We start from the raw sequence: 27,633 nt of genomic DNA, 5'->3' as shown, positions 1-27,633 counted from the left end.
AAGAAGCACAACTACTTCGGTCAAACCCTTTGCCTGCGATTCCTTGGCACTGGCTCGCTTCTGGCCTCTCGTACTCTTAACCACCTCTACGCAGTAGTCTCTCTTTCTCTCGTCGTTTCTTGGCCCAGTTCGTTCATTACTTGGCATCTGCTTCTTCTTCAAGCTAGAAATCCAGTTGCGCGATAATTCCAGCGGTCCTGGACACAACGAATAGCCACACGTGGTAATTCTCCTACGACCACTACCCGACACGAACGAAGATACAGACCTCGACACGACCACCATGCCTATTTTCTTGGTATCGTGAACTGAACCCTCGCCTCCCCCCACGTTTTTCGTTCCTCGGCCGATCTCGACCTCATTTCGATCTACGTCTTCTCTGCCAAGACTATCTCCTTTCCCTACAACAACTTCTTAACGCTCGCACGAGCACGACGACAACACATAGCTGTCGAGGCTGGTAGCCACCCGGTGATTCGACACATCGGCACCTCTTGGGCCAACTAGTGGACGATGTCGACGACTCCCACTGCGACACCCTCAGGCTCGGCCACCCTGACGGGTACCCTCGCGTCGTCTCTCGCCTCCTCGCTCTCGACCGCTCTCTCTACTACACTCTCTGCGACATTGAGTTCCAATGGGACCATAACATCCACATCGAGTGCTTCGCCAACATCAGATACTGCCTCTGCTACAACATCAGCGCTCAATGTCGCAGGTAGCGAGAAGTACCAAGGAATTACGCTCGTTGCGTTCCTCACTGCCCTGGCAACCGGTTTGGTGGTCTTCGCCATCCAAATCCTCGCCTTTCTGCTTTTAAGAAACAAGATTGCGCGTATTTTGTGCGTATACCGGCTTGACTATCCCTTGCTATACAACACTAACGAACCGCAGCAAACCGAAAACGTACCTCGTTCCTGAGCGCGAAAGAACCGAATCACCTCCTAGCGCACCATGGAGTTTAATCAGCACGCTGGTCAAATACAATGACCGCGAGATCATCAAGAAGTGCGGTTTGGACGCCTACTTCTTCTTACGATACCTCCGAACCCTTCTCACCATTTTTATCCCAATTGCGGCAATCGTCATTCCCATTTTGACTCCGCTGAACTATAGCGATGGCCAAGGCCACGATCTCGTTGACGAGGCGAAGAATGACACTACCAATGGCACGAGCTCTTCTTCAGTCCGTCTCATGGCCAGAGCCAACAACGACGCTACGACAGTGCCTACCGGCCTGGATACTTTGGCATGGGGCAATGTGGGTAAGAACCACACCGGTCGTTACTGGGCACACTTGATTCTTGCATTGCTCGTAATCATTTGGGTCTGCACAGTCTTCTTCTTCGAGCTGCGCGTTTATGTCAAAGTTCGTCAGGACTACTTGACAAGTGCCGAGCATAGACTCCGTGCCTCTGCCACAACTATCCTCGTCAACAGCATTCCTTCCAAGTGGTTGACCGAAGAGGCTCTTGGTGGTCTATTTGATGTTTTCCCTGGTCAAATTCGAAACATCTGGCTCAACCGCGACCTAACTCCACTTCTCGAAAAGATTCAGCAGCGGGAAGACATCCATCTGAAACTTGAATCCGCCGAAACAGATCTGGTCAAAGCTGCGAAGAAGAAGCAACTCAAGAGGAAGAAGCAGGAAGAGAAGGCTGCGAGAAAAGCGTCCAAGTCCAAGGGCCCATCGAGACAGGAGCAGGCTCTCAGGAGACAGGCAGAAGACGCTGAGGCTAAGAAGAGGGCTGAAGCTGGTCAAGGTGTTAGTTCCGGCGAACATGATGAGGTCCCTCACGACATCAGCGCTGTCATCAACGAGAACCGCGATGATGCAAAGTCAAGGCGCTCGAGCACTTCATCTTCGAGCTCATCCGAAGATGGTAATCGACCCCAGTCTAAGGGCTTCGGACTGGGCTTTATCGGCGACGGCGTCACCAAGGTTGGGAAAGGTTTGCTTGGGGGCCTGGGAAAGGCTCAAAAAGAAATTAAGGAATTCACTGAAGATGTAGACGACACCGTTGAGACCACCAACGGCTTCGCGATGCTGCATCCAGACAACCGTCCGCGCAAGGTTCAAATTCTGGCCGACAGCGACCGACCCGCCACGCCCAAAAGCACAAAGGACACCACGGAGCAAGTCGAGCCGCTTGCAAACACTGAGACGCACAAGACTCACTCTAGAAATGTTTCTGCTGTCTCTCAGGAAACTGCCGATCCCAACTACAAGCGAAGCTACGAGCCATTTGGCAACGGCAACACCGTCCGCAAAGTCAGCAACCTGGATCATATGTATGATCAGGAAACGCGTAAATTCTGGCAATTTTGGAAGGCCCCTGCCGGTGGCTACGCGTCTCCTGTGCCTCAGGGATTCGATGGCGGAGAGTACCCATTCAACCAAAAGAAAGACAAGACCTTGTGGCAGAACATCAAGTCTTATATCCCCTTCATGGGCGACGACGATCAAATCCCTGTCGACTATCCCGAATGGAATGCTGTCGGCGGCGAATACAAGAATATCTTAGATGATGACGCAGAATGGCGCAAATGGGTCAAGGAGAAGGACAGGCCGACTCATCGACTTCCGCGCTGGGGTTTCCCAAACTGGCTCGCATGGCTCACATTTGGCCCCAAGGTTGACACCATCTACTGGTGCCGCTCTGAGCTGGCCCGTCTGAACGTCGAGATTGAAGACGACCAAGCACACCCAGAGCGGTACCCCCTCATGAACTCTGCCTTCATCCAATTCAATCACCAGGTTTCAGCGCACATGGCTTGTCAAAGTCTCATGCACCACATTCCAAAGCACATGTCGCCTCGAATCAACGAAGTTTCGCCAAAGGATGTCATTTGGGACAACATGGCCATGAAGTGGTGGCATGAGTCAATCAGATCTGGCACCGTCACCATCATCATCGCGGCCATGGCTTTCTTCTGGGCTATTCCTATTGCCTTCACGGCGTCAATTGCCAACATTGATGGTCTGGTTGAGAGGTTCCCGTGGCTGGACTGGATCAAGAAGGCGCCCATCGATAAGGTCGCTTCTGCGGTTGCCGGTGTCTTGCCAGCGATTCTGCTCGCCCTACTGCTCTTCATTGTCCCTCATATCCTCGAACAGCTTGCCCTCTTCCGCGGTGTCAAGACGGGATCACAGAAAGAAGAATTCGTCCAGCGATTTTACTTCGTTTTCCTCTTCATCCAAGTCTTCCTTGTCGTTTCAATCGCGTCATTCTTTACCGCGTCGGCCGAAAAGTTGGCCCAGAACTTCGAAGGCCTTACCAATGTCACGAACATTCTGGATCTCCTTGCCGACAACCTACCAAGAGCGTCGAACTACTTCTTCTCCTACATGTTGCTCCAGGCATTGTCTGTGAGTTCTGGTACATTGCTTCAGATCGGTGCTGTCCTGGTTTGGTATATTCTGGCCAGGGTTCTTGACTCTACAGCCCGCGACAAGTGGAAGCGGAACACGACCTTGTCAAAAATTGCGTGGGGTCAATTCTTCCCCGTCTACACCAACTTTGCCTGTATTGCCCTTGTTTACTGCGTCGTTGCCCCGCTCATTTCGCTATTCGCGGTCCTGACGTTTGGCCTGCTGTGGTTTGCTCAACGCTACAGTATGCTCTATGTCACGCGGTTCGAGAACGATACAGGCGGCGTCTTGTATCCCCGTGCGATCAATCAGACGTTCACGGGCCTGTACGTGATGGAGGCCTGCTTGGCAGGCTTGTTCTTCATCGTGCAAGACGAGCATGACAACAACACTGCCGTGCCGCAGGGTGTCATTATGCTCATCACCATAGGATTTACAGCCGTTTACCAAGTTTCGCTCAATACGTCCTTTTCGCCGCTTTTCCGATACTTGCCCATCACCGTCGAAGACGAGGCAGTCATCAGAGACGAAGCATTTCAACGAGCCCAGAACAAGCGCCTTGGGCTCGGCGACGACGACGATGATGAAGACGATGAAAAGACGCCCATGAGAAATGGAGACGGTGCCGGATCGGTCAACCGCGATATCGAAATGCAAACCATGAGTAACGGAACACCGAAAAGGAAGCCTTCGACTATGCGTAAGGTCAAAGATGTCGGTCATTGGGCGAAGCGGGAGGGCAAAAACCTGCGTAGCAAGACCTGGAAGATGGGCCCCGCACCCGTACACCCGGCAGCCGAGTACCGACGTCAGCAGCGAAATAAGGATCTCGAGGCTCAACGGGCACTGGGAGAAGCGTTGTATGGCGGTTTCCACGACGAAATCGAAGACTTGACGCCCGATGAGCGTGACGCACTCGTTAAGAACGCGTTCAAGCATTACGCTCTTCGGGCGCGCGCGCCTGCAGTCTGGCTGCCCCGTGACGATATTGGGGTGTGTGATGACGAGATCCGGCGCACCAAGGAGTACAGCGAACACATCTGGATCAGCAACGAGGGTACGGCTCTCGACAGCAAGGTTCGCGTGGTGTACGGCGCCAACCCGCCCGATTTCTCAGAGATTGACATTATCAACCTTTGAATTGTGTATTTGAATATGTAATGAAACAAACGCATATACCCAGCCGGCGTTAAGGGGAAACATTAGCATTAGAGAAGAACAGAAATAGCGTTAGTGTTTTGGAGTATTGGAATACAGTCCTTGAATACTCTTGACCTACAATCCCACTGCCACCTATCACATTGCATCAGCCAACATCGTGAATCCGACACAGACAAAGACCTGGAAAGAGGAACATTGGACGACTACCTAGTGCTTATAAATCATCAAAGACCAATGACGTTGGAGACTCGACGAAGATTCAAAGGCACATAGACGACGTATTCCCCGCACCCCCCCCTCTTCTTGCATCAAGTTGCTGCTAATAAGTCGCTGGTCCAAGTGCAGGTCAATCTCATCTTTGCGAACGTAGAATCTTCTATCAAACCAGCAATTTGCTACTTTTGACTATATCTTCCTCTATCGAATTGAGACGAACAGCGAAAGAAAGAAACAAGATGACCAAGACCGGGAAAGCCAAGGCCGTTGTCAACGGTACCACGCTCGCGGAGGCGACGGAGTGGGAGGAGGTCGAGGGCAACGTCTACTTCCCGCCCTCGGCGGTCAAGACGGAGGCGTTTGAGAAGACGGAGACGACGACGTTTTGTCCTTGGAAGGGGACTGCGAATTACTACTCGGTTAAAGTCGGGGGTGAGATCATGTTCTGATATGTCGTTTTGGTCTACTACTCCTATGCATTTGGATGTACAACGGCTGACTATGGGGGGTGGCGTGGATGTGTGTAGATGACAAGCTCAAGGACGCTGCTTGGTATTATCCTACGCCCAAGGATGGGGCGAAGGAGATTAAGGACCATGTCGCCTTTTGTGAGTTGTTTCCCGCGTTTGCTTTAGGATTTCTGATATCAGAGAGGGATAGAGGTGAAATGAAGGGCTGACTTTGAGGGGTAGACAAGAGTAAGGTGACTGTCACTGTCGAGTAGATGGGTTCTTGGAGAAAGCTAGGGAGTATGTGAGGGCTGGTTTTGAGTTTCGCTATTTATCCAAATGAACGGCAGGAAAGGCTGTCAGATATCGAAAGCAATGCAGATCAAATCAGCGCCGTCTATCTTCCCGAGTCTACTGAATACTTCTCCGTGTTGCTCCTCCTCCACTCTGGGTCTTGTTGGGATGTCGTCGGCGTGCCCCACTTTTGCTGAAATACTGTCATGATATCTCACCTCACGTCATGAAGGAAGGAACGAGGAAGCAGGAAGCACAAAAACAGCAAAAAGAAGACCGCCCGGGATGAGGATCGAACCCAGCGCCAATAAATGGCAGCGGTGAAGGTAGTCATGCGCCTCAACCCAGTTGGCCAGATAGACGAGCCAAATGTCCAAGATATTTACTGAGGCGAACGAAAGGATTGAATATATACCCTTCTGCGTCAGTCACCGAGTCGGTTCCTTCCTCAGGCATGTCACATATTCATAGGATGAAAAAAATGCCAACTTTTGGATTTTGGACCTGGGTATCCCCTCTTTCTACATAAGCCATGACCATAGGGAAGAACTTGCAAACCTTACCATGATACTACCCGTCTAGACTTCGACAATCTCATCATCATCGTCGTCATCATCAACCTCCTCGACCTTTGAGCCATTGGTAAGCTCCTTAGGCTTGGACTCCGCCTCGCCCTCGCCCTCGCCCTCGCCCTCCTCTGGCTCCTCGTCTCTCATCAGTACTTGCACCAGACGGTCGCATGCATCCTTGACGCCCTCGTCGTTGACGCGGGAGTGATTTTCGCGGATGATGGGGTACACGCTGACTCTTCTCAGCAGATCGCGGCCTCCTCTCGTCGTCGTGAAGAGCAGAAGAGTCTCGATGTGCGTTTGGATGATCTTGGGATCCGAGTCACGCTTCTTGTCGGGGGGCAAGAGCTGCAGATCAGGCAGCATGCCCATGGTGTCGTCCTCGTCGTACTCCTCGTTGCCAGTGATGGGGAGGAGGATGTAAGGGAGGATGTCGACCTCGTCCTCGTCCATGAACGTGGAGTGGAACTGGATCTCAAATGCGACGTTCTTGATCGTGCTCGCGACACCCTTCCTCCGGATCTCGGACTCGTGCTCGGTGAAGACCTTGAGCTTGGTGATGGGGATGACCTCGTCGTAGTCTTGCCGGGTCACAAAGTGCTGGCGTACTTCAGCGTGCTTGGTGAGATCTGCAAATAGGTAGGCGAGGTAGTCGTAGTCGGCATCCTTGTTGTAGGCTCCCTTTTCCTTTACGAAGAGATCGACCAGCTGGTTGAGAACCAAGTCGTTGGACTTGAGCTCCGCTGGCGGTGTTTGCTTCTTGGTAACAATAGTGTTGAGTCCATCCCACTTTGCCAAGTTGGCAAGCAGCATTGCCATCAGGTTGGCGTTTGCCTCATCGGGTTTCTATTGGAACGGGGTTAGCATATCGCATAGTCCCATTACTGCATGGTTCCATGCCAAGTTAAGAAAGTTGACATACTACTACCAAGTCCAAAAGAATATCGATGAACTTCTGGTCTGTTGCCACGTTCTCAAGAACGTCTTTCTCGGCAGTGAGGTTGACGAGAATTGTCAATGCATGTTCTGCGATTTTCTATCTATTGTCAGTCGCGGGATCAGGCAAGTGATGAAAGGCTTGTGCTTACAGGGTGATCTCTGACTAGGAACTTGAGGTGCTTTACGGGAGTCAAGTTCTCTGTCTTGAAGATTGCCGGGTCTGCCTGTGAGTAGCCTACGAGGTTCTCGATGGCTACCTTTCTGAGATTCGCATTGGGATGAGCGATGAAGCCCACGAGCTATCACATCATGAGACGAGTCCAACAAAGTGCAAATTAGGCATTTCTGATCGAGTAAGCATACCTCTTCCAATTCTGTAGGCATTTTTTGGTTCTTTTTTAGTGTATATCGTGAACGAAAAGACAGAACTGCGTGAAATATGCTAATTTCCTGGGGCCTTTTGAGGAGAGGTCTCAATTTCACTATAAGACAGACTCGCAGAGTCACTTGCAGAAGCTTTTTGGTGGGGGTTTGGTGGCGGGGCATTGACTCTGCTCGCCGATGAAGTCAACATCAGGGGTCCTCATTGGACAAAGGATCAGACAAGCCCCGTAACAAACCGGTCCAGGGTTCTGGGCACTAATCAGGCGCGGGGCAATCGATAAGGAAAATCAAAAATTTCTGGCTCACAGGAAAAAAAAAAAAGAGGCACCGCTTATCCCGCCTGTCAGTCGTACTCCGCCACGACCATTTCTCACCGAGTGATTCTCAACAATGGGCAAGGCTACCACCCCGACCGACCGCCAGTCGCGGAGACACAACCCTCTGCAGGATGATATCCTTGCTACGGGTCCCTTGAAGAACAAGGCGCCCAAGAGAAAGAAGGGCAAGAACTCGGACGAAGAAGACAATGGCGAAGGCTTTGTCGATGCGACACGGAGTCGCACCATTCTCAAGCTAGGCCGAGAGCTTGCCGAGGAGGACGGCTCTGCGAAGCCTCAAGCCGCCGCGAAACCCACTGTCGACCTTTTCGGAATCGAGTCGAGATACGGCACCGATGTTGGCGACGAACAGGCGTACGACGATGAGGAGGCCTGGGGTGAAGAGGACGAAGTTGTTGAGGAGATCGAGATCGACCCCGAAGACCTCGAGACATACCGCAAATTCTTGCCCGAGGCCGAAGATGACCCTGCGGCAATGCTGAACCAGCACGGCTGGGGTAGCAAGGGTCCCGACGACGAGATGGCTGGCGGTGGCACCAACTTGACGGAACTCATCCTGGAGAAGATTGCGGCGCACGAGGCTGCCGAGGCCCGGAAAGCAGCGGGCGTCCCCGTTCGTGATGAGGAATATGAGCTTCCCCCGAAGGTCGTTGAAGTATACACAAAGTATGTACCCAAGATTGGCGATCACCGGAAGTTTGTTGCTAACCGTTTGATAGGGTTGGATTTATTCTGTCGCGATACAAGAGCGGCCCCCTGCCAAAACCCTTCAAAATTTTGCCGACTCTGCCTCATTGGGAGGATATCATTGAGGTTACGGAACCCCAAAAGTGGACGCCGAATGCTGTTTACCAAGCGACGAGGATCTTTTCTGCTTCGAAGCCCATCGTCTGCCAGAAGTTCATGGAGCTTGTTGTCCTCGACAAGGTCCGCGAGGATATCTACGAGAATAAGAAGCTGAATGTGCACTTGTTCGACGCGCTGAAGAAGAGTCTGTACAAGCCCCGAGCGTTCTTCCTCGGCTTCTTGTTCCCCCTTCTTTCCAGCGGCTGCACAATCCGTGAGGCGCAAATTGTTTCCGCTGTGCTCGTCAGAGTGTCAGTGCCAGTACTTCATTCCGCTGCGGCTTTGAAGGGTATCACTGAGATGTAGGCTTCCCTGTTCCTTAAGTTCTGGCTGTGAATATGTGCTAACGCGGCTGCAGTGCTGCTCAGGAAGCTTCGGCGGGAACCGAGGGCGGTGGTGCGGCCAACATCTTCATTAAGGCCCTGCTGGAGAAGAAGTACGCCCTTCCGTACCAGGTCATCGACTCGCTCGTCTTCCATTTCCTGCGATTCAGAAGTGTGGACCCTGCATCCATCAAGGAGGGTCAGTCTTTCTCTGGAGACATGGTCAAGTCGCTGCCCGTTGTCTTCCACCAAAATCTTCTGGCATTCGCCCAGAGATACAGAAACGACTTGAGCGAGGACCAGCGAGAGGCGCTGTTGGACTTGCTGTTGACCCACGGCCACCACTCTATTGCGCCTGAAATTAGGCGAGAGTTGCTGGCTGGCAGAGGAAAGGGAGTGGCTGTTGAGCAGCAGAGTGCCGCATTCGACGGTGATGATACGATGCTCGTGGATTGAACGACACATGAAAACAACTGGGACATGGGAAATGGAGCTTGGCCAACCCCTGGGCATTAGAAGGCGTTAGCAGGTCTGATTTGATACCCGCAATCCTAATCGAATGGATTCTGAGAAGCTCGTGATATTTTGACGCGTGATTCACGTTTCTATGGACTTCCTACTTGGCAGGGGCCCCTTTACTCGCCTCAAAGTACCTTACCTGAGGTAGGTGTCCCATCCTGCCGAAACGGAGGTTAGCGGGGACCACCACGTGCCACCTTCAGCATCGAACTTCTCCAGTCCCTGCCGTAAGGATTCCGAACAAACTCTTTTCGAAATCTTTCCTCTTGATCACCTCCGATTATCTTTATGGTTCTCCCTGCAGCCTGCCTAGCCCTCCTCATTTGGCCGGCCATTGATTCCACGAATCCCTAGCAAGCCGTCCTTAGCCTAATGGCCTCTATTCATACAGTCGACGGCAATGATGCAGTGACAGAACGCCAGAGCTCTAGGGATGGCCTGCCGATGAGTATCGTGGCATTCAATGACCCTTTTCAGGACCCCGTCCGGACTCGCAGACGGACGTAAGTCTGCCATGTGCTGGTAATGACAGCTTTTGATGCTGACCCCATTCACAGATCGTCTTCGCAGTCCTATCCCATATCCAATCGCGACGCTCACAGGCTGTCCTTCAAAACGGCGCTCAGAGTCACTTGTCCTGAGGTTTTGCAATTTGCACCTGGAGATAGCTGGGATGGATCCAGTACGCCCAAGAGGGGACAGTGTGACGGATACTTTGGCTCACTGCCAGCAACACCTACTACGCCACAATCACTGCCCCGTCCCAGCACCAGGTCAACTCCCACTCAGCCGTCTCCAAGGGATTGGCCAATGACTCCAAGGCCTGGAAGCTATCATGACCCTCCAAGGCCCCCCAAAGAAGGATGCGAGTAGGTCTGGTTTCCTGAAGGATATTGGGCTGAGCGAGAGATCATCTCTGGAAAAGCGCGCCAAGGCAGCGCAAACAAGCGTTGGAGATGGGCCAACAGATCCCCAAAGATTCGAAATGTTAGCACTAGTGAGCAAGAGATGCTGCCTCCGGATGTTCCCTCGTCTCCAAGGTCCGTACTCAGCTCCAATGGGCCGCTTAGCCCATCGTCGGAGGAGTTCCAGACTAGAGTGTTGCAGAATACGTTGCTTCACACAGTACGACCTAGTTTGGACCGGATGCCGAGTATTCAGCATACCCTCAATTCATCGGAGGAAAAACTAGCAATGACACTCCAAGAACCTCCGCCAGAGCTAGCACAGCCGTTGGAATCAACTCATGGCGCAAGCTCTGGTGCTCCATCGATAAGCCAGAGCATCCAGAGCCGGAAAAGCATCAAACTGTTTTCTTTGTTCAAGAACATGACTGTCAGTACATTGGTGTTAGACCGAGCGGGGTGTATTCTAATGTCGAGCAGAAGCAATCGTCCGAGTCGATATCCGAATCTCTAGCCTCCGAGCAACTCGCCGACGTGCCGAAGAATATCTCAAGCTCTCCGATATCCAAAACGCTGACTTGGTTCACCAACAAAGAAGATCAAAGGTCTACGGCCACAGGCACAAGCTGGTTCGGCAAGGCCCCTTGGCACCGTAAAGACTCCTACGACACCATCAGCAGTGCCACAAGTTCTGTTCGAGACTTTTTGGCAGGAAAAACCCCACCTGTCACGCCTGATCCCGAGGGCTTCTTGAGTCGTAGGAAACCAACAATTGCCGATCTTAATGTAAGCTAACATCAGAAATAGGCCAACAAGACTCTACCCTGACGCCGTACCCTGCTGGAGTGAGTGCATCCAGATCATCTTCGAGAAGTATTCAACTGACCGTCACTTCAGGAAGCTACAAGGGTGAGAACTCCGCCAACGCGCGAGGACACCGCGGATGGAAAGCCACGAGGCTTTTTCACAGACATGGTTCCACCTGGGGAAGACAGTGACACCTGGGACGCTGCTCAACCGGCCAGATCTACAAGCGTTAAACGAAACCAAACGAGATGCGACGACAATCTCCCAAAAAGACCCAAGGAGTGGTGGGAAGCAAAGCAACGAATACAACCCAAGCGGAGACTAACAGGACCTCGCAATTTCGAATTTGATCTTCCGGAGCACCTACCCAGTAGTCCAATGTGTCCGGCGAACCCTAAACACGTATCGGGTGGTACTGGGGTTTGTGTTTATCATGGGAGAGGGAGGAAAGAGTCAACACTCAAGATAGAGCATAAAATGAGTGACAGACGCCAAGGATCAGAAGTGTCTATTACCTCGGAGACCGATGAGAGATCAATATGGGACTGATGCTGGCTGAGCCTTTATTCACGCCCTAGAACAGATCAAATTGACATATTCACACGGTCCTATTACCTTGTGTGGGCATCACTAATAATCATGCGTTCTCCAAACAAATCATGATTATAGGGATGTGTGGGTCAAGGTCGAGAGAAAGCAGCTTGAAGCTTGAAGGTGCATAGGAGGCTCAATTGTGGCGCAGCTCTATAGATTGGCGTGTGATTAATATGGGCCATGTAATGTGGCTGAAAATGGCGATAGGTAGCCAGCAACTGAGGCTGAACCTCTAGCCCCAAATTTCGAGGCTCGTAAACACCCCGTCGCATCTACACATACAACCCAAGTCACGCTCAATTCGGTCATCCAAGCCTTTTGATCATCTTTCCAGGCTTTCAGAAGCTCTATAAGAGCCCGATACTTATAAGCCTATTGTTTCTTTTACCTATCATTATGGCTGCTAACGAGCAGGATCCATTGCTCCTGCTGTGGCAATCCATCGCATCGAAACGACCTGCGGTTCCCACAGCTTCAGCCGATGCTTCTGCGACCGAGGTTCCTCTCTCGCAAGCTACCCATCTACTCTTCTCGCACCCAGCTCCCGTTTCTGTATCGCTCTCGACACCGACGCGTTTCATTTCAAGCGACCGCCCGGTCGACCTGCGATCCATCTACTTCGCCTGGCTAAACAAGGATGTTGCAATTCCCGAATACAACGCAAGCGCTACCCGCCTCAACGAAGAATTGGGCAGCCTAGGCACTGTCCAAAACCTTGCCTTCGTCGAACGTTTAGACTTGTTCACTTGGCTGGAAGGCGCTAGTGAGGAGAGTGAACACATCAAGCCTTTGGCTGGCGACAAGGACGGCAAGGAGGGAGCTAGTGCGAGCGCGTCCAAGACTGCCCCAGCAACTGCGGCCAGTCGAGCTGGACGAGGCACTTTGGATCCTAGATTGGCGGTCATCTACAATGGAGAGCGCAAGATGGGGGATCGCAACTCTGTGTTGCGCGGCGTGAAGCACACGGTGAGTCGCGATCAACCTCACAACCAAGCTACGCATGACTGACTCGATTCTTTTTAGGACTTCTCCCATGTCCGCAAGCTCGCTGTTCCTTTCATCCAGAAGAAACCCAATGGCTCGTCGAACATAAGCGCCAACCCATCCCTCGCGCTCAACCAGAAGGCCCCAACGAGGCGACCAGACCCGATTATCCTCCTCTCGCCCTCGGCCTCCTCCCTGCTGCGCCTGTCCAACATCCGCTCTTTTCTCGAGTCAGGGCGCTACGTGCAGCCCGACGGCAGCGCTGCTGCTAGCATGCTGCACGTCTCCCGCGTCATGAAGGATATCGACCCGTCGCGGCCCATGCGTTTCATTCTCGTCGAGGGCCCCGAGCAGTTCAAACCCGAGTACTGGAATCGCGTTGTTGCAGTCTTCACCACTGGCCAGTCATGGCAGTTCAAGAACTACAAGTGGAGCTCTCCTCCGGATCTGTTCCGCCGTATTTTGGGCATCTTCATCGGCTGGCGCGGGGAGCAACCGCCAGACAGCGTAAAGGACTGGGGCCACCGCGTGTTGCAGCTCGGCGTTGATCGCTGGCGTGATGGAACTGGTGCTCAGGAGGCGGCCAAGTTCAGAGACAAGGAAGCTGCAGAGTCGATCTGGCGGGCAATTGAGGCGAACATGAAGAACAAGGGATGGACAAAAACCACTGCGCCAACCCAGCTATGAGTTTCCATCAGAGTCTCTTAGGATGACGCACAGAGATGGCCGTCATCGATGCTACGGGACCGAGGACTAGGGTATCCGACTTCCACACAACAACCAAAGTCTACCATGCATGTAAAAGTAAAACACAGAGGGGCTGGGAAACAAGTTCACAGCGATGGCGTTCAAGGATTGATTTGTGCCAGGCGGCTAGCAGAGGGGACTGCTCTAGGGCAACTTTTAAGGTACCAGAGACTAGAGTGACTACCATGACATCAAAGTCTTGAAGAGGAAGTTTTGAAAAGTATCTCACTTATTTGGTGATAAAAGCGAGGGGTTGCGACTCAGTTGAGAGAGGCACCAATGGATACGTCTTAACTGTACCCCTCCATTCTTCCGCCGGGCAATACAAGATAAATGGCGCTGATGAGACAAAGACCAGGGAGGTTCCACCTGGGTTCATCGAGTAGGTTGTCTTGAGATCATATTCGTTGCAGAAGACCACTGCCTTACAACACGCCAATGAAGCTGAGGCCCAGGGCATCCATATGCCCCTGGTCTGTCTGGATGGCGGGGGCGGGTCCTGATCCTGACGTCGTCTAGCATAAGTGTTTGATCCTAAGGCAAGGTGTTCGGTCGATCATCCCCTCTTACGCATCGTTACGAATACTTAGAGGGGGTTCAAGTTCGATAGAAGAAACAAAACCGGCTTTGAGATGTTTACGTAGCTTTCGGCTGGCGTAGGAGTGGGCTCTAAACTCGCGTGGACTTGGGTTCATGCGGGGGAGGGGTCCGGCGGGCTTACTGCAGATGAGCCAAGCTGGGAGGCCGGGCAACGGTAGTTTTGTGACAATCTTTCAGTAAGTTTTGTTAATATTAGCCTTGATGTGTTGCAGAGAGATTGTTCGTTTGATTGATCACAAAAAGCTCGTAAGACTCCATCTGGCTCAAGATTTCCTCTTGGGAAATTGTTTCTTCAACATATGTGAGGCGCAATTGGGGGTTCTGAGGCCTCAGCTCAGATAGCTCCAGTCGGAGATTTTGAGGCTACTGTCTAATTACCTTAGTGTCAGCTTAGGCCGGCACAAGGTTGCCGAAGATTGGATTCTCCTTCGAAAGTCTTGTCTCTTCAGATTTGAGGTGACCCCCCGTGACTGGAATGCATCGGCGCAGATGCCGTCGAATCAACGCAGCGTTGAGGGCATACGAAGAATCCGTAACTAGGGCAATTTTGGTAGCTCCATCCTCCAACTCCATCCTCGGCTCGGTTTATCCAGGCGATGCTTGGAAATGCATCACGTCTGCCGGTATTCCACGCTAGAACGGTGGCTTAGCCCAGCTGGATAGGCTGACTAAAGAAAGGTTAGGCAACTCGGGTGAGGCTTGAGGCGATGAGATCCCCACCATGGAGGCGATATGATGCTAGGTAGGTAGTCGTGCGTAGCTATCTGTAGATACCTCACCCTTCCCCACCACCTATTGCGGATATTGTTCGAAGAGGCGTATTTGGTGAGATTGAAGGAGAGTCCAGACGACATTCTGGCATGCCTTACGTTATGCAGAAACGAGAACACAATAGCGTCAAGCGCACTTACACGCGTCGTGCCGCCAAGCGGGGGGGTAAGGGGGGAGGTGCGTCCGTGTCAGTGGAGAGAACTTGAGAAGCAAGCAGGCGCAGACTGGCTGCGGGCAAGGCAGGCAACGGTTGGGGAGCTCGAGGCAGCTGGGGATCCAGCTCAGGCAAGAGGTAACCGGGGAGTCCCTGGGAACCCTTCTAAAAAACTAGACCCTTTTACCCCATCCATCCCTCCTTGCTGCCCGCGCAACCGAACGGACAGAGGTGGGTTAGACGGCCCGTCAAAAACAAACGTTGAATTAATATTTGCTTCTTCCTTTTCGGTTTCGCACACTGCCGATGCGGCTCCTTTCTTCTCGTCTTGACGAACTACCCGCGAACCCCTTTCCTTGGAACAACGTCGCATCACAGCTGCGTCTCTTCCACCTCGCCTCTCCCGTCGGGCACCCGCGGCTCTCGTCCGACACTCGCCCACGGTAGTCAGCTTTTGGCATCTCCTGCTGCAGCAGCAGCTTCCCAGTTTGACGTCATCTCGGTGAGTTGCTTTCCCGCACACGCACGTCGCATCGCATCTACCCAATCATCACCGCGTCTTCCTCTATGTGAGATTGTCTAGCAGAACGACGGTGAAGGGCCAACCAGTGCCAGCGAACTTCCTGCGGCTCCAGTCCCTTCGTTGACTGGTTGGCTCGACTTCTCAGCCCGGCATGCCTACCCTGCTTCAGATCGCTTCTCTTCCTCCCCCCACGGTGCCTGCTTCCGTCATCCAGCATCGACGCATATCCTTGTTGCTGTGCAGTAGTCGCCTGTTCAACATAACGCTGCGAGCTGCGAGGGGCAACAAACACCAAACCTTCCAGATCTGTGGGGAGCAGCTGCCGACGTTCTTCCCGTCATCTTACGACTGGGCGACTGCTACCCTCGTGTTACTTCCGCGATTGCTTACCTCTTCTAAAACTACTGCCGTGCCCTTTACCACGATAACTTCCGCTTGCGAAAATATCTACTACTTTGTTCCAAATTACCCGTGACACGACTGCTGACTTCCTTTGCTGCCTTAGTCCACTCATTCTTTTGCCTTCCCCCTCCTTACAGAAAACCACAACCTTTCGATCGACCTTCCGAAGACGAACCTACGTCTGCCAACGTGGTAGAAATCGAAGCTGCAGACAGCTATTGCGACTACGTTTCCCGGACCGAAATAACGGTGCTTGGAGAACCCGATCGTTTTGCGAATCTCGACTGTCACGTCACTTTGCTCAGCCACCAATTACGCAGGCGACACTTCTGAGCTACGCCACACCAAGACCTACCCAACACAAGGCTGTGTGTCTAGATCCCGGCAACCTTCAACACAGACAGGCGGCGAAGCTACTTTCGATAACCTCGAGCGTGCTTCGTTTGGTCTACAGCTCTACTAACTTTCGCCACGTCGAGATATCCTAAACTTGGCATGCGTTTGGACAAAACAGTCAACATTTCCAGAGTCTTTAGTCTGTCGAACATCAATCACCGTCAGGATGGGAGGAGTCGACATGAGCCGCGACTACTACGCGGACCTGGAGCTCCCGGCAGACGCAGATACGAATGAGATCAAGAAACAGTTTCGAAAGCTAGGTATGGTGAAGCTGATCTTTTCCTGTCGAACGAGTCGATTAACCCGAGCTAGCACTCAAGTACCACCCCGACCGAAACCCAGGCAGAGAAGCCGAGGTCAACTCCCGATTCCAGGTCATTCAGTCAGCCCATGAAATTCTGACCGACCCTCAACAACGAGCCAAGTACGATGCCGGGAGAACACGATCGAGATATCCTACAGCATCCGGAGTTCGAGGCAACCCCTGGCAGAATGCCGGTGCCAACTTCCCTCCCCCACCTCGTCGTAATGCGACAGCTCGCAATCCGCCGCCGCCTCCGCCAGCCTCAGGAGCAAGTAGATACCGCAACTTTGCTTCGGGTGCGGCTCCAACGGCTAAAGCGCAGACGAGAGACGACCCAGAAGCGAAGCGGAATGCCTGGCATGCTTTCGAGAATATGAAGGGTCGGGCCAGCCAGTCTCAGCCAAAGCCCGCCAAGGCCCCCGAGACTCCAAAGCGACCAGTTCCCCGGACTCCTTCTCAGAAACAGAGGGCGGAGGCTTCCTTTGGACGCAAACCTGGCTACACTCCTCACTCGCCCGTCCCTGCAGATGAGCCTCCGGTGAACTCGTCCAACTACTCCACCTCATCCCGGCACACCAACATTTTCGCAGACAATGCGCGAAGACAACAAGAGGCAGGAGTGCCAGACCCTCTGGCGCAATTTAGGGACTCGGATTCTCGCCAAAGCACTCCTTACATGTCACATGGCGGCGAGAAACTGAATCCATTTGATGGCATCTCTGTGGGACGGGCGAAAAGCACCCGGGAAAGCCCTCGACCACCTCAGGATAGCTACGGCCCCAATCTTTCGCCTGGCAGCGCTCGTCAACGCGCCCAGAGTGTCCCCCGTCAAGCAAGGACTGAGCCGTCGAGCCCGCGCACTTCGACTTCGACGCCGCAAGAGGACCGCCCTAACACGGCGGCTGCAACTGCGTCCAACTCGCCCAAGGACCCATTCAGATCCCGCGCAAGCGCAAGATACACTCCACCTAATACGGCCACCGGTCCTGGTCCGAACAATGCGCAGGCGAAGGCCACTGCTTCTCAGAATCCTAATGGTGGGATTGTCTAAAGCTTTATAACCCAGCAAAAGCTAATGTTTTCGCAGGAGCGGGAAACATCCACACGGCACAAGGATCTTCAATGTACGGAACATCTTTTCCCCCAGGTTCTTTTCCTCCTTTTGCGGTCCCCAACCTGCGGCGCAAATCAGCAGCCGAGGCTCGCACACAATGTGCAACGCAGCATCCGCTCCCTGAGCAGTCGAGCAACGCAGACCTGCATGATTCGCCGTCTCCTAGTGGAGATAGGTCGAGGAGAGACTCACTCACACCATTCGAGCGAAAGCAGGGCGAACTTCTGAGCAAGCTTGTGAAGAGACAGGCGCCAGACCTGACGCCGCTTTCTCGTGACAAGCGCTACACGATTGGCACTCACCATGATGTTGCACCGAACCAAGCTGACAAGAAAATTACCAATAGCTTCAATTTTCCGATCGACGATGACACCTTCGCCCGAACCGCCGCACCAGAGCAGCCAGCTTTCAGCCGCAGGAGCACCGAGGAAATTGACACGAGCTTTGTAAACGGTGATGGTCCAGATGCTTGGAAATTCAGCGCCGGTAGTCCGATCCAGGACCAAGCGGCCAAGGTTCGTTCACAATCCGGAAGCCGTGTAGGCCGTCGATCACCGATCAAGCGCCCCAGCTTGAGACACCAGAAGGACATGTCGGGCCAGCCGGCAGGATCACCTTCTGCGGAAGGAAAGTTTGATGCGCAAGACTGGACCCAACAGATTGGGGCCCAAAACTTTGTGCCACACAAGACGCACTCTACATCAACGTCTCCTACCAGAATTTCTCGAGTCAACTCTAGGAAGACCAAGGTTAAGCCGACGGCAGGGGGCAATGCAGGACTGGTGAATGATGACTACGACAGTGACGAGGAGACCGAGTGGAGGGGGCGAAAGTCAATGGCGGAGCCTGCTGGTGCAAACAGCCCGAATGCTATGGACATCGACCCCCCGCAGACTGGGACTTCTCAAAAGCGAGATCATTCAAACAGCGCGAGAAACATCCCTGTGGAACCATCTCGTCCCGAATGGAGGCCAGGCAATGGCTTGCAAGAAAACGGCCCGAAGTTACCTGCGCGCAAGCCAGAATTCAACCCGAACAATGCCGGTTCTGAAGACAGCGAGGAGTTTAGAGCCAGCCTTGCTGACCTCAAGAACGTGGCGCCGTTCGCGCAAAACTCTTCTGGCCTAGGTTCTCTGAATGATCTCAAGACGAGTCTGCCGTTTGAGAGTCAGCCGTCAGGCCGCGCTCCGATCGAAAAGGAGAAGAAGCCCTCGCTCGATTTTCCGGTCATCCCGCAAGCACCCCGACCCCCGCCTACTTTCGCGGTTAATTTGAAGCCGACCGGCGGTGCCTGGCAGAAGTACACCCAGGACTTCCAGAGTTACGTTTTGAGATGGGAGATCTTCAACGCTCAAGTAATTGAGCATTTCAACGCTCGCAAGGCAAATATCGCCGATCTCCGAGCTCGCAAGGGCTATTCCTTCCTCGTCTCTCGCGGCGATGATGAGATTCACGAATATCTTGAGTGGATGGCACAAGATAAGGAAGTTCGAAGGAAGTGGGCTGTCGCATGCGAAGACCATGAAGCACGCATTCGTGAGTTCATGGTATACAAGGGCAAGATGGCATAAGCGAAGGCTCTTATTTTATTTGCGCCTTCTGCTTGGGAAGGATTCTACTGCCCTCGAAATCCTTGTTCTTACCTTGCGGGGGTGTATTTTTCAACTTTGACGACAGCTCGGACTAAATGGGAAACGACACGGAACGATACCCGGCATTTGGGGGGATATTAATCACGATTCAACCTTGTCTCTCTTGACTGGCACAATCGACCAGGCCGCGTTGCACATACACTCACTCGTCGACATCGTTAACGGCGACACACCATTATGACATAGACGAAGAGGGAGGTGTGTGTGTATACACCCATATTTGCGCTACATTTTGCACTTTGCTCTTTTACGTTGGGTTTTTGGGGTTCTTCGATTCGATGCTTTACGATTGTGCTGACCGTAGGTCAGTACAGTCTCGCATGGCCAGGCCTTGGTTGTTTCTTGCCTTGGCTACTATGGTGGATCGGGTTGTGTAATACATATCAGATTCTTGGGGCCCTTCTGAGTCTAACCCCATTAAACTTGCTTGAAACTTTTCAAGCTGAACAGGCATGAGGAGACGAATAGACAAGCAGCATCATTAGAATTACGCGTTGTGTCGTTGTGGTTTATTCTAATGCTCGTGAATATCTCGCTATGTCACTACTTTCGTGTTAGATGTGGCAATCTCCGTCCTCCGCTGCCCATGTAGATGAATGGCAAGGGGACGTTTCGTAGATTTACATGCAATGAAGTAGATTCTCCTAGATCCTTGCGTCAACACCAGCACAATAAACGCTGAAGTCATCGCGAGTTCCTGATTTCCTACATACCAACCCCTTTCTCTTTCTTTACTGCCCTTTTCTTAGTGATCAATTTCCTTTCTACGGGTAGCTCATGCTGTTCTTTGTGGCCCTCAGCTCACAGCCAAATGCCTTGCTTACTACGTGTCTCTCTATCTCTCTCTATCAAGAAGGAAAAGGCGGAGACTTGAGCGTGCCTCGAGATCCGGAACGTTCCTGGATCTCACGATCCCGTGAAATAAAAGTCTAGCTCCGCTTATGTCGTGACTCTGACCCAAGGAAAGCCTTGCTCGCCTTTCTTCTCTTCTCTGAATTGTTTTCGGAAACAAACCTCTTGCGTTTGCAATCCTTGCCTATCTTCGAAAGGCTCGAGCCGCGATATCGTTTCTTGCTCTACGGAATCGAAACGCCGAGCGAAAATTGCTCTACTTTGCTCATACTCGTACCGCATTTTTCGACTTCGACTTGAATCAAATAAGTCATGGCGAAGACCCTCGGCACGCGGAAGGAGGCTGTTACGCTTCCTCCGCTGAGACCTCCCAAGCCGACCCTCAAGTCGAGCTTCAGAAAGGGCCCTCAGCATTTCGCCAACAATATGTGCTGGCATCAATACGGACACAACATGGGAATTCTGCTCAAGCATCTTACTTGCAACATGTGAGTGAAGGGAGTTTCCTCGAGTCTTTCGGTTTATGTTTCTCTTTCTCGGGTTTATGGGGATCTGTCTGGGTGGTGAGATATCATCACTGAGGTTTACACTTATTGCATGTTTTTGGTTCGTCGAGGGGGGTAAGGTTTGCCTTCCTCCCGAGAATCAGGTTCCTTCTTTCCTCTGGAGCTTATTCTGAAGACGAATCCCGTCTCCTACCGTGAGAGCTCTCAACATAGCTTGAACTCACATTGGGAAGATAGAACTCTTCGAGGAAGGAGACGCCTTGAACCTTTCCCCGTCCTTCCTTCCTGATTTACACTGTCAGAGGCCTGCCTCATTCCCATCCACCTCTCACATAAAACCCGGCTCTTCCACCCTCTCACTCTACCCTTCTCACTTCCTCACCCTCACACTTCTTTTCACACTCACACTTGTTATCATCGAACCTCAGCTACACAGCGAAGCTGCAAAGACTTCATCGTCTATCACCGTTTTCACTACAAGTGAGCAATACACCTTCACAACCCAAATCTTTTACCTGTCTCACTCGATCTCCTTCCGTTATCATCACCACCCTCTCGCACCTTCTTCCACCTCTCACCACCATTTTCACTTCCGTCGTTACCTTCGCATCTTTCATCTCTTGTCCTCACATTCTCATCTTTCTCTCACATTCCTTACTTTCCATCAGTAGTACATATCCCTCGTCGTTGGCTACTGACAAACCAAACTTATAGCAGAGAAGAATACCATCGTTCCAACATGGCTGACACCAAGTCCATCAACGGTAGCGAGGCGGCTCCTGCCGCTGGTCGCGTCGGTGCTTGGACCGATGCTGAGCGCGTAAGTCTGGCTTCAGTTCAGTCGTATTTTCATTCCTTTCATTCAGGTTCTCTAACACACGGATATATAGTTCCAGCTTGTCCTCCGCGTGCTCGCGACCGTGCTTCCTGACGGCAAAGGAGTTGACTGGAAGAATGTCAACATGGAGGGCCGCACTCTGAAGGCCTTGCAGGGCCAGTGGACTGCTATCATTGCTCAGATGCGTGAGATCAACACCGGCGAGAACGGAGAGGCCGCTGCCCCGAAGCAGAAGACCCGTAAGTCATCATTATTCTACTCATATCTACATTCAAATTGACTTCTCTCCAAGCCCGCAAGACTGCCGTCAAGAAGAAGGCTGTCGCTGCTTCCGAGGATAGCGAGGAGGCCAACGGCGACCAGGAGCGCAGCGAGGAGACCAAGCCGGTTACTCCGAAGAAGCGCGCTGCGGCGACTAACGCTGGTAAGTATCGCATCCAGATACTCGATTCCCAACGATGCATGAGGCTGATCTATTACCAACCAGATGGCACTCCCAAGAAGAGACGCACCCCGGGCAAGAAGGCGGCCCAGGTCAAGGCCGAGGCTGAAGAGGCTCAGGAGAATGAGGATGAGGCCAAGGTCGAAGGATCTGAGACTCAGGTCGAGACCAAGGATGAGAAGGATGGCGAGCAGTAAGTTATCTAATACTTGCTGCTGCCGTCGCTGGATAGCCGTCTCACTCTACATGGCTGCGGTTGGTTTTCATTGGGTTCCGCGCAAGGAATGGACATTACTCTGAAATGGCTTGGAAGGGGGACAGAACGTGCGACTCATTGCTCTTGCGTTCACATACGTCCCTGGGGTAGCTCAGGTCATCAGAAATCAAAAGGGATACTCTTCACTCTCATATCTTGATTCTCTTGCTGTGCCCATCGTCTTGGGCCTCGGGCTCATTCGCTGTCTCCCCGTAACCTCTCCCGGGACCATGCTGTAGTCCGGAAACCAAGAGAGAAAGGACAGCTTGGAGTCAGATGTGGCTGGAAGCCGGTGGCGACAAATGATTGTCCGCATTGGAAGACAATATCAAGCGACTTGGTGGGCGGTGATGAAGCCCCGAAACCGCGCCCGACAATCGATAAACCGGCTCTCCAACGAATCAGGTCGCCGAACATGGACTCCCATTCAAGGTGCATCCCGGCCGGTCATTCGAGCAGGACGTTGTGAGACCTGCATATTCTTGCAGCCTGGAGTTCGGTCGTTGGTGGTGTGCTGCGTGAGAGCATGATCCATTCCGTCCCATCTCGGCCTGCGGGCCAGGCACCACACTCATTGACGTCTGCCGTCAAGAGTGTTAAAGTGAACTTTGCCAGAGTGCTAGACCGCCTTAGCGAACTGTACAGGCCTCAATGGAGACGCTAGTGTCACATTACATCAGCAACCGGGGAATTAGTGGAGAAAATTAGCAGGGATGGACACCCACCCGGGACATGCACCCATTAAGCGGGCTCTTATGCATCTAGCCTGGTGATCTCACCTGGGTGACCCCCATATCGGACAGATCCTGTTTGTTTGCCATCGTCCCGCACCTGAAATTTTCGACGACAAACGACGTTGGCAAGAGGTGTTCGCGTTTCCAGCACAACTCTGCTAGATCACCTTTCCCACACTCATAGAGGGATCACATGCGCAGCAGCTTGAGGTTCACTCACACCCTACTCTGATAGCCGGGACAGCCAATTGCCCGCCGTTCATTTGACAAAGGCATTGTTCATTTTCGTATCCACAGCTGAAGGTTGCCATCCTTTTCTTCCACCTTCTCTAGACTCTCGCTGGATGCGCTCCGTCTTTACTGGAGGCAGAGGGACTTGCTTGAGCCTTGCATCCACCCCGGCAGTACTAGCACGACGACCTTGGACAGCATCCACCACCACCGTCACCACCACCGCCACCACAACCTTCACCCTTACCTCCCCCCAGCTTTTTCGACGCCAACTCGAGCTCCTCCCGTTCGCACAACGCGGCTACTCCCGTATAGCTCGAGCCAGTTCATCTAGAGACACCGGCTATAAGACAACGCGACGAACCATCGGCGCTCAGACTCGTCGCCCCTTCTCAGCCGCAGTCGAACCTGATCCCTTGTCGGCGCAGCAGCAAAGCGAACTACCCTCTACCCAGACCACCACGATCGAGACCGCAAACATGAACGGCAACAGCGCATCGCCGCGCTCCAAGCGCAAGGCCCCTACGAGCCCCGAGGGCTTGCGACCCCATAAGCAGCATCGCGCCCTGAACGGCAAGCTGTCTGCCGGCGACAACACACCCGAGGTTGAGCGCGTTGAGGAGCTTGAGGAGGAGAGCGAGTTCGAGGATGCCGCGCGGCTGAATGGCATGTTTCCCATGACGCAGGAGCCGGAGGCGTGGCAAAAGACCATTGAGAACGTTGTCAGCAACGTTGTCTCTATTCGCTTCTGCCAGACATGCTCCTTTGACACGGATGCGGCGTTAACGAGTGAGGCCACTGGCTTCGTGGTGGACGCTCAGAAGGGGTAAGATTAGGATTTTACGGAGGCAAGTCATCATAGGGAGGCAGGGGGCTGACGAAGTGGACTACAGATACATCTTGACGAACCGACACGTCGTTGGATCCGGACCGTTCTGGGGTTACGTCGTCTTCGACAACCACGAAGAGGTTGATGCGTACCCCGTCTACCGCGACCCCGTTCACGATTTCGGTATTCTTCGATTCGATCCCAAGGCTGTCAAGTACATGAAGCTGAACGCGCTGGTGCTGCGTCCGGACCTTGCGAAGGGTAGGCAACACCTTGATGGGTAGTGTTTTGGGAGTGGATCCGCTGACAGCTTGGTAGTTGGTGTTGAGATCAGAGTGGTGGGTAACGATGCCGGAGAGAAGCTCAGTATCTTGTCTGGCTTCATCAGTCGTCTGGATCGAAATGCGCCGGAATACGGAGAGGGATACAGTGACTTCAACACCTGCTACTACCAAGCCAATGCTGCCGCCAGTGGTGGTAGTTCTGGCAGTCCGGTTGTGAACGTGGATGGCTTTGCCGTGGCTCTGCAAGCTGGTGGACGATCCGATGGTGCTTCGACAGACTACTTCCTGCCACTGGACCGACCGTTACGAGCTTTGGAATGCATCCGCCAGGGCAAGCCCGTCACAAGAGGTGACATTCAATGTCAATTCCTCCTGAAGCCTTTCGACGAATGTAGACGCCTCGGCCTTACCCCGGAAACGGAGGCTGCGACTCGCCAGCACTTCCCCAAGGACAACAACATGCTTGTTGCCGAAATCGTCCTTCCCAAGGGACAGTCTGACCAGAAGATTGAGGAAGGCGACATCCTGGTGAAGGTGAATGGCGAGCGTGTCGGTCAGTTCATCCGTCTGGATGATTTGCTGGACTCGAACGTTGGCCAGACCATCCATCTTCAAATCCAAAGAGGTGGCGAGGACATTGAGGTCGATGTCGAGGTCGGTGACCTACATAAGATCACCCCTGACCGCTTCGTGTCCGTCGCAGGCGCTAGCTTCCACAGCCTGTCATACCAGCAGGCCCGTCTGTACGGCGTAGCGTGTCAAGGTGTCTTCGTTTGCGAGGCGACTGGCTCTTTCAGATTCGACAACGCAGACAATGGCTGGCTGATTCAGACCGTGGACCACAAGAAGACCCCTGATCTGGAAACCTTCATCGAGGTGATGAAGACAATCCCAGACAAGTCCCGCGTGGTCGTAACTTACAAGCACCTGCGTGACCTGCACACTCTGAACACCACAATCATCTACGTCGATCGTCACTGGTCAGCAAAGATGAAGATGGCTGTCCGGAACGACGAGACTGGCCTCTGGGACTTCACTGACCTGGCTGATCCCCTTCCTCCCAAGGCGCCTGTTGCTCGCTCCGCCTCTTTCATTCAACTCGAGAATGTGAAGCACACGGCCATTGCCGATCTAGTGCGTAGCTTCGTCCACGTCAACTGCACCATGCCTGTTAAGCTGGACGGCTTCCCTAAGAACAGGAAGTGGGGCATGGGCCTGGTGATTGACGCCGACAAGGGTCTTGTTGTCATCTCAAGAGCAATTGTGCCTTACGATCTGTGCGATGTGACGATCACCATTGCGGACTCGATCATTGTCGAGGGCAAGGTCGTTTTCCTCCATCCCCTTCAGAACTATGCCATTGTGCAGTATGACCCGGCGCTGGTCAATGCTCCCGTTCAAAGTGCGAGGTTGAGCACGGACAACATCACTCAAGGAGCTTCCACCAACTTCATGGGATACAACAGGATTGGAAAGATTGTCCACGCCTCCACTACAGTTACCGAGGTCACCGCTGTGGCGATCCCGGCCAACTCTGGTGCACCCAGATACCGTGCCATCAACGTCGATGCCATCACTGTTGATACGAGTCTCAGCAACCAGTGCGGAAGCGGTGTTCTCGTCGCCGACGATGGTACGGTCCAGGCCTTGTGGCTCACTTACTTGGGCGAGCGTTCTCCTTGCAGCAACCGTGATGAGGAGTACCACCTTGGTCTCGCTACGCCTACTCTGCTGCCTGTCGTGTCTCAAATTCAACAAGGCATCGTTCCCAAGCTGCGCATGCTATCCGTCGAGTTCAGAGCCATCGCCATGGCTCAGGCTAGAGTGATGGGCGTCTCTGACGAGTGGATCAGCAAGGTCACCGAAGCAAACAAGACACACCACCAGCTGTTCATGGTCAGCAAACGGACCTTTGAGCGCAGCGAGCAGTCAAGCGCTCTGCTTGAGGGTGACATCCTGCTCACTCTCAACGGCAAGGTCATTACCAAGGTTTCCGAGCTGGACATCATGTACTCTCACGAGGTCCTCGACGCCGTCATCGTCCGCAACTGCGAGGAGATCCACATCAAGGCCCACACCGTCGCCGCCGACGATGTCGAGACCGACCATGCCATCTCCTTCTGTGGTGCCATCTTGCACCGACCTCATCATGCCGTCAGACAGCAGATTAGCAAGCTGCACAGCGAGGTGTACGTGTCGGCCCGCACTCGCGGTTCGCCTTCTTACCAGTACGGCCTCGCGCCCACCAACTTCATCACCCACGTGAACGGAAAGGCGACACCCGATCTGGAGACCTTCCTCGCTTCCGTCCAGAAGATCCCAGACAACACCTGTAAGTGGCATTCCGTCCCGATCTTCTCTTGTACATCAGCTAATCGTGATTCTTGCAGACTTCCGACTTAAGGCTGTCACCTTTGACAGTGTACCTTGGGTCATCACCATGAAGAAGAACGAGCACTACTTCCCGACAACGGAGTGGACCAAGGACCCGTCGGAGTCCTGCGGCTGGAGACGAAAGACGTACGAGGGCGGCAAAACATACGATGGCGAGGGTCCCGACGGCGTGCTTGACTCTGTGCTCGCCGTCACCGAGGACGCTGAGATGGTCGATGAGCCCCCTGCCCCCTTGTAGAGCACACGATCACCATACCCACACTTCATGAATCAAGAACGATCGTCGTAATAGACGACGACGGCATTGTATCCCACTCGGACTCGACACACGAGATCCGGGTCATTTTAATGACAAAACACCATTCACACACAAACACACACATCATTGGGAAAACTTCTGGACGAGGACAGGACAGGACACGGGCAAAGGGGCTGAGGGATTCAAGGGCATGGGCTAGGGCGAAACGCGAACGCGCACGGCCGTGAGGACAGCATTCTCAACTGGATGTTCTTGTATGTACATGTATAAATAGGGGCTATAGGGAAAGGGGGCATGATCATGTTTCCGATGGGAAATCTTGTCCTCCTTTTTTTTCCCAGGCTCTCTTCTTTTGCCTCGATTCTCTGTTGAATACCCGTTTGACTTCGTGAGGGAAGTCTGTTTATTGTCATTGTTTGCCTCGTCTTCTGGGAAACATCGTGATGCCTCTCTGAAGATGGTTGTGACTCCCCGTCATTCGTAGTCAGTTGACGCGTTGAATCCTTCAAGAGGGTGTTTTCATAACCTCGTAGCATTATCAAACTCTTCTCGGTCTAGTCGGCAAACTGTCTTCTGGCTATCCCTGGTATTTGTCGTGACCGCCATCTGCTCAAGCCGAACTCAAAAAGATGTTTAGATTT

At 53.0% G+C, this 27,633-nt stretch overlaps 7 protein-coding genes across 7 annotated transcripts; 6 read left to right on the top strand and 1 right to left on the bottom strand.

The window, feature by feature from the left end:
- Positions 1 to 513: 513 nt before the first annotated feature.
- On the top strand, positions 514 to 4,513 carry CLUP02_15112 (uncharacterized protein; the record flags this gene model as incomplete). Its single annotated transcript, XM_049294036.1, has 2 exons — positions 514 to 842; positions 895 to 4,513. 2 exons carry the CDS (start codon positions 514 to 516, stop codon positions 4,511 to 4,513), a joined length of 3,948 nt encoding a protein of 1,315 aa, XP_049151182.1.
- A 476-nt stretch (positions 4,514 to 4,989) lies between these two features.
- CLUP02_15111 (uncharacterized protein) lies at positions 4,990 to 5,474 on the top strand (the record flags this gene model as incomplete). The annotated part of the gene is made up of 3 exons (XM_049294035.1): positions 4,990 to 5,182; positions 5,278 to 5,358; positions 5,443 to 5,474. The coding sequence occupies 3 exons, from the start codon at positions 4,990 to 4,992 to the stop codon at positions 5,472 to 5,474; spliced, it is 306 nt and encodes a 101-aa protein (XP_049151181.1).
- A 597-nt stretch (positions 5,475 to 6,071) lies between these two features.
- On the bottom strand, positions 6,072 to 7,385 carry CLUP02_15110 (uncharacterized protein; the record flags this gene model as incomplete). Its single annotated transcript, XM_049294034.1, has 4 exons — positions 6,072 to 6,908; positions 6,985 to 7,098; positions 7,151 to 7,300; positions 7,365 to 7,385. 4 exons carry the CDS (start codon positions 7,383 to 7,385, stop codon positions 6,072 to 6,074), a joined length of 1,122 nt encoding a protein of 373 aa, XP_049151180.1.
- Positions 7,386 to 7,775: 390 nt separating this feature from the next.
- On the top strand, positions 7,776 to 9,348 carry CLUP02_15109 (bystin; the record flags this gene model as incomplete). The annotated part of the gene is made up of 3 exons (XM_049294033.1): positions 7,776 to 8,389; positions 8,443 to 8,871; positions 8,928 to 9,348. 3 exons carry the CDS (start codon positions 7,776 to 7,778, stop codon positions 9,346 to 9,348), a joined length of 1,464 nt encoding a protein of 487 aa, XP_049151179.1.
- A 435-nt stretch (positions 9,349 to 9,783) lies between these two features.
- On the top strand, positions 9,784 to 13,388 carry CLUP02_15108 (Cdc73 family RNA pol II accessory factor; the record flags this gene model as incomplete). The annotated part of the gene is made up of 8 exons (XM_049294032.1): positions 9,784 to 9,914; positions 9,969 to 10,093; positions 10,260 to 10,398; positions 10,631 to 11,073; positions 11,124 to 11,161; positions 11,287 to 11,407; positions 12,052 to 12,683; positions 12,741 to 13,388. The coding sequence occupies 8 exons, from the start codon at positions 9,784 to 9,786 to the stop codon at positions 13,386 to 13,388; spliced, it is 2,277 nt and encodes a 758-aa protein (XP_049151178.1).
- Positions 13,389 to 14,644: 1,256 nt separating this feature from the next.
- On the top strand, positions 14,645 to 19,286 carry CLUP02_15107 (DnaJ domain-containing protein; the record flags this gene model as incomplete). The annotated part of the gene is made up of 11 exons (XM_049294031.1): positions 14,645 to 14,689; positions 14,819 to 14,996; positions 15,063 to 15,111; positions 15,352 to 15,475; positions 15,557 to 15,733; positions 15,801 to 15,967; positions 16,036 to 16,147; positions 16,204 to 16,332; positions 16,413 to 16,557; positions 16,610 to 17,638; positions 17,689 to 19,286. 11 exons carry the CDS (start codon positions 14,645 to 14,647, stop codon positions 19,284 to 19,286), a joined length of 3,753 nt encoding a protein of 1,250 aa, XP_049151177.1.
- Positions 19,287 to 20,531: 1,245 nt separating this feature from the next.
- Positions 20,532 to 27,629, top strand: CLUP02_15106 (PDZ domain-containing protein; the record flags this gene model as incomplete). Its single annotated transcript, XM_049294030.1, has 20 exons — positions 20,532 to 20,707; positions 20,802 to 20,868; positions 20,959 to 21,347; positions 21,440 to 21,545; positions 21,616 to 21,802; positions 21,856 to 21,987; positions 22,051 to 22,198; positions 22,238 to 22,260; positions 22,319 to 22,440; positions 22,501 to 22,693; positions 22,750 to 22,877; positions 23,027 to 23,127; positions 23,231 to 24,052; positions 24,120 to 24,316; positions 24,374 to 26,671; positions 26,730 to 26,967; positions 27,009 to 27,072; positions 27,145 to 27,215; positions 27,391 to 27,432; positions 27,503 to 27,629. 20 exons carry the CDS (start codon positions 20,532 to 20,534, stop codon positions 27,627 to 27,629), a joined length of 5,631 nt encoding a protein of 1,876 aa, XP_049151176.1.
- Positions 27,630 to 27,633: the final 4 nt, after the last annotated feature.

The sequence above is a fragment of the Colletotrichum lupini genome, chromosome 8 (assembly GCF_023278565.1).
Source record: "Colletotrichum lupini chromosome 8, complete sequence".
In the NCBI taxonomy this organism is placed as follows: Eukaryota; Fungi; Ascomycota; class Sordariomycetes; order Glomerellales; family Glomerellaceae; genus Colletotrichum; species Colletotrichum lupini.
This window is presented reverse-complemented; position numbering and strand designations above follow the sequence as displayed.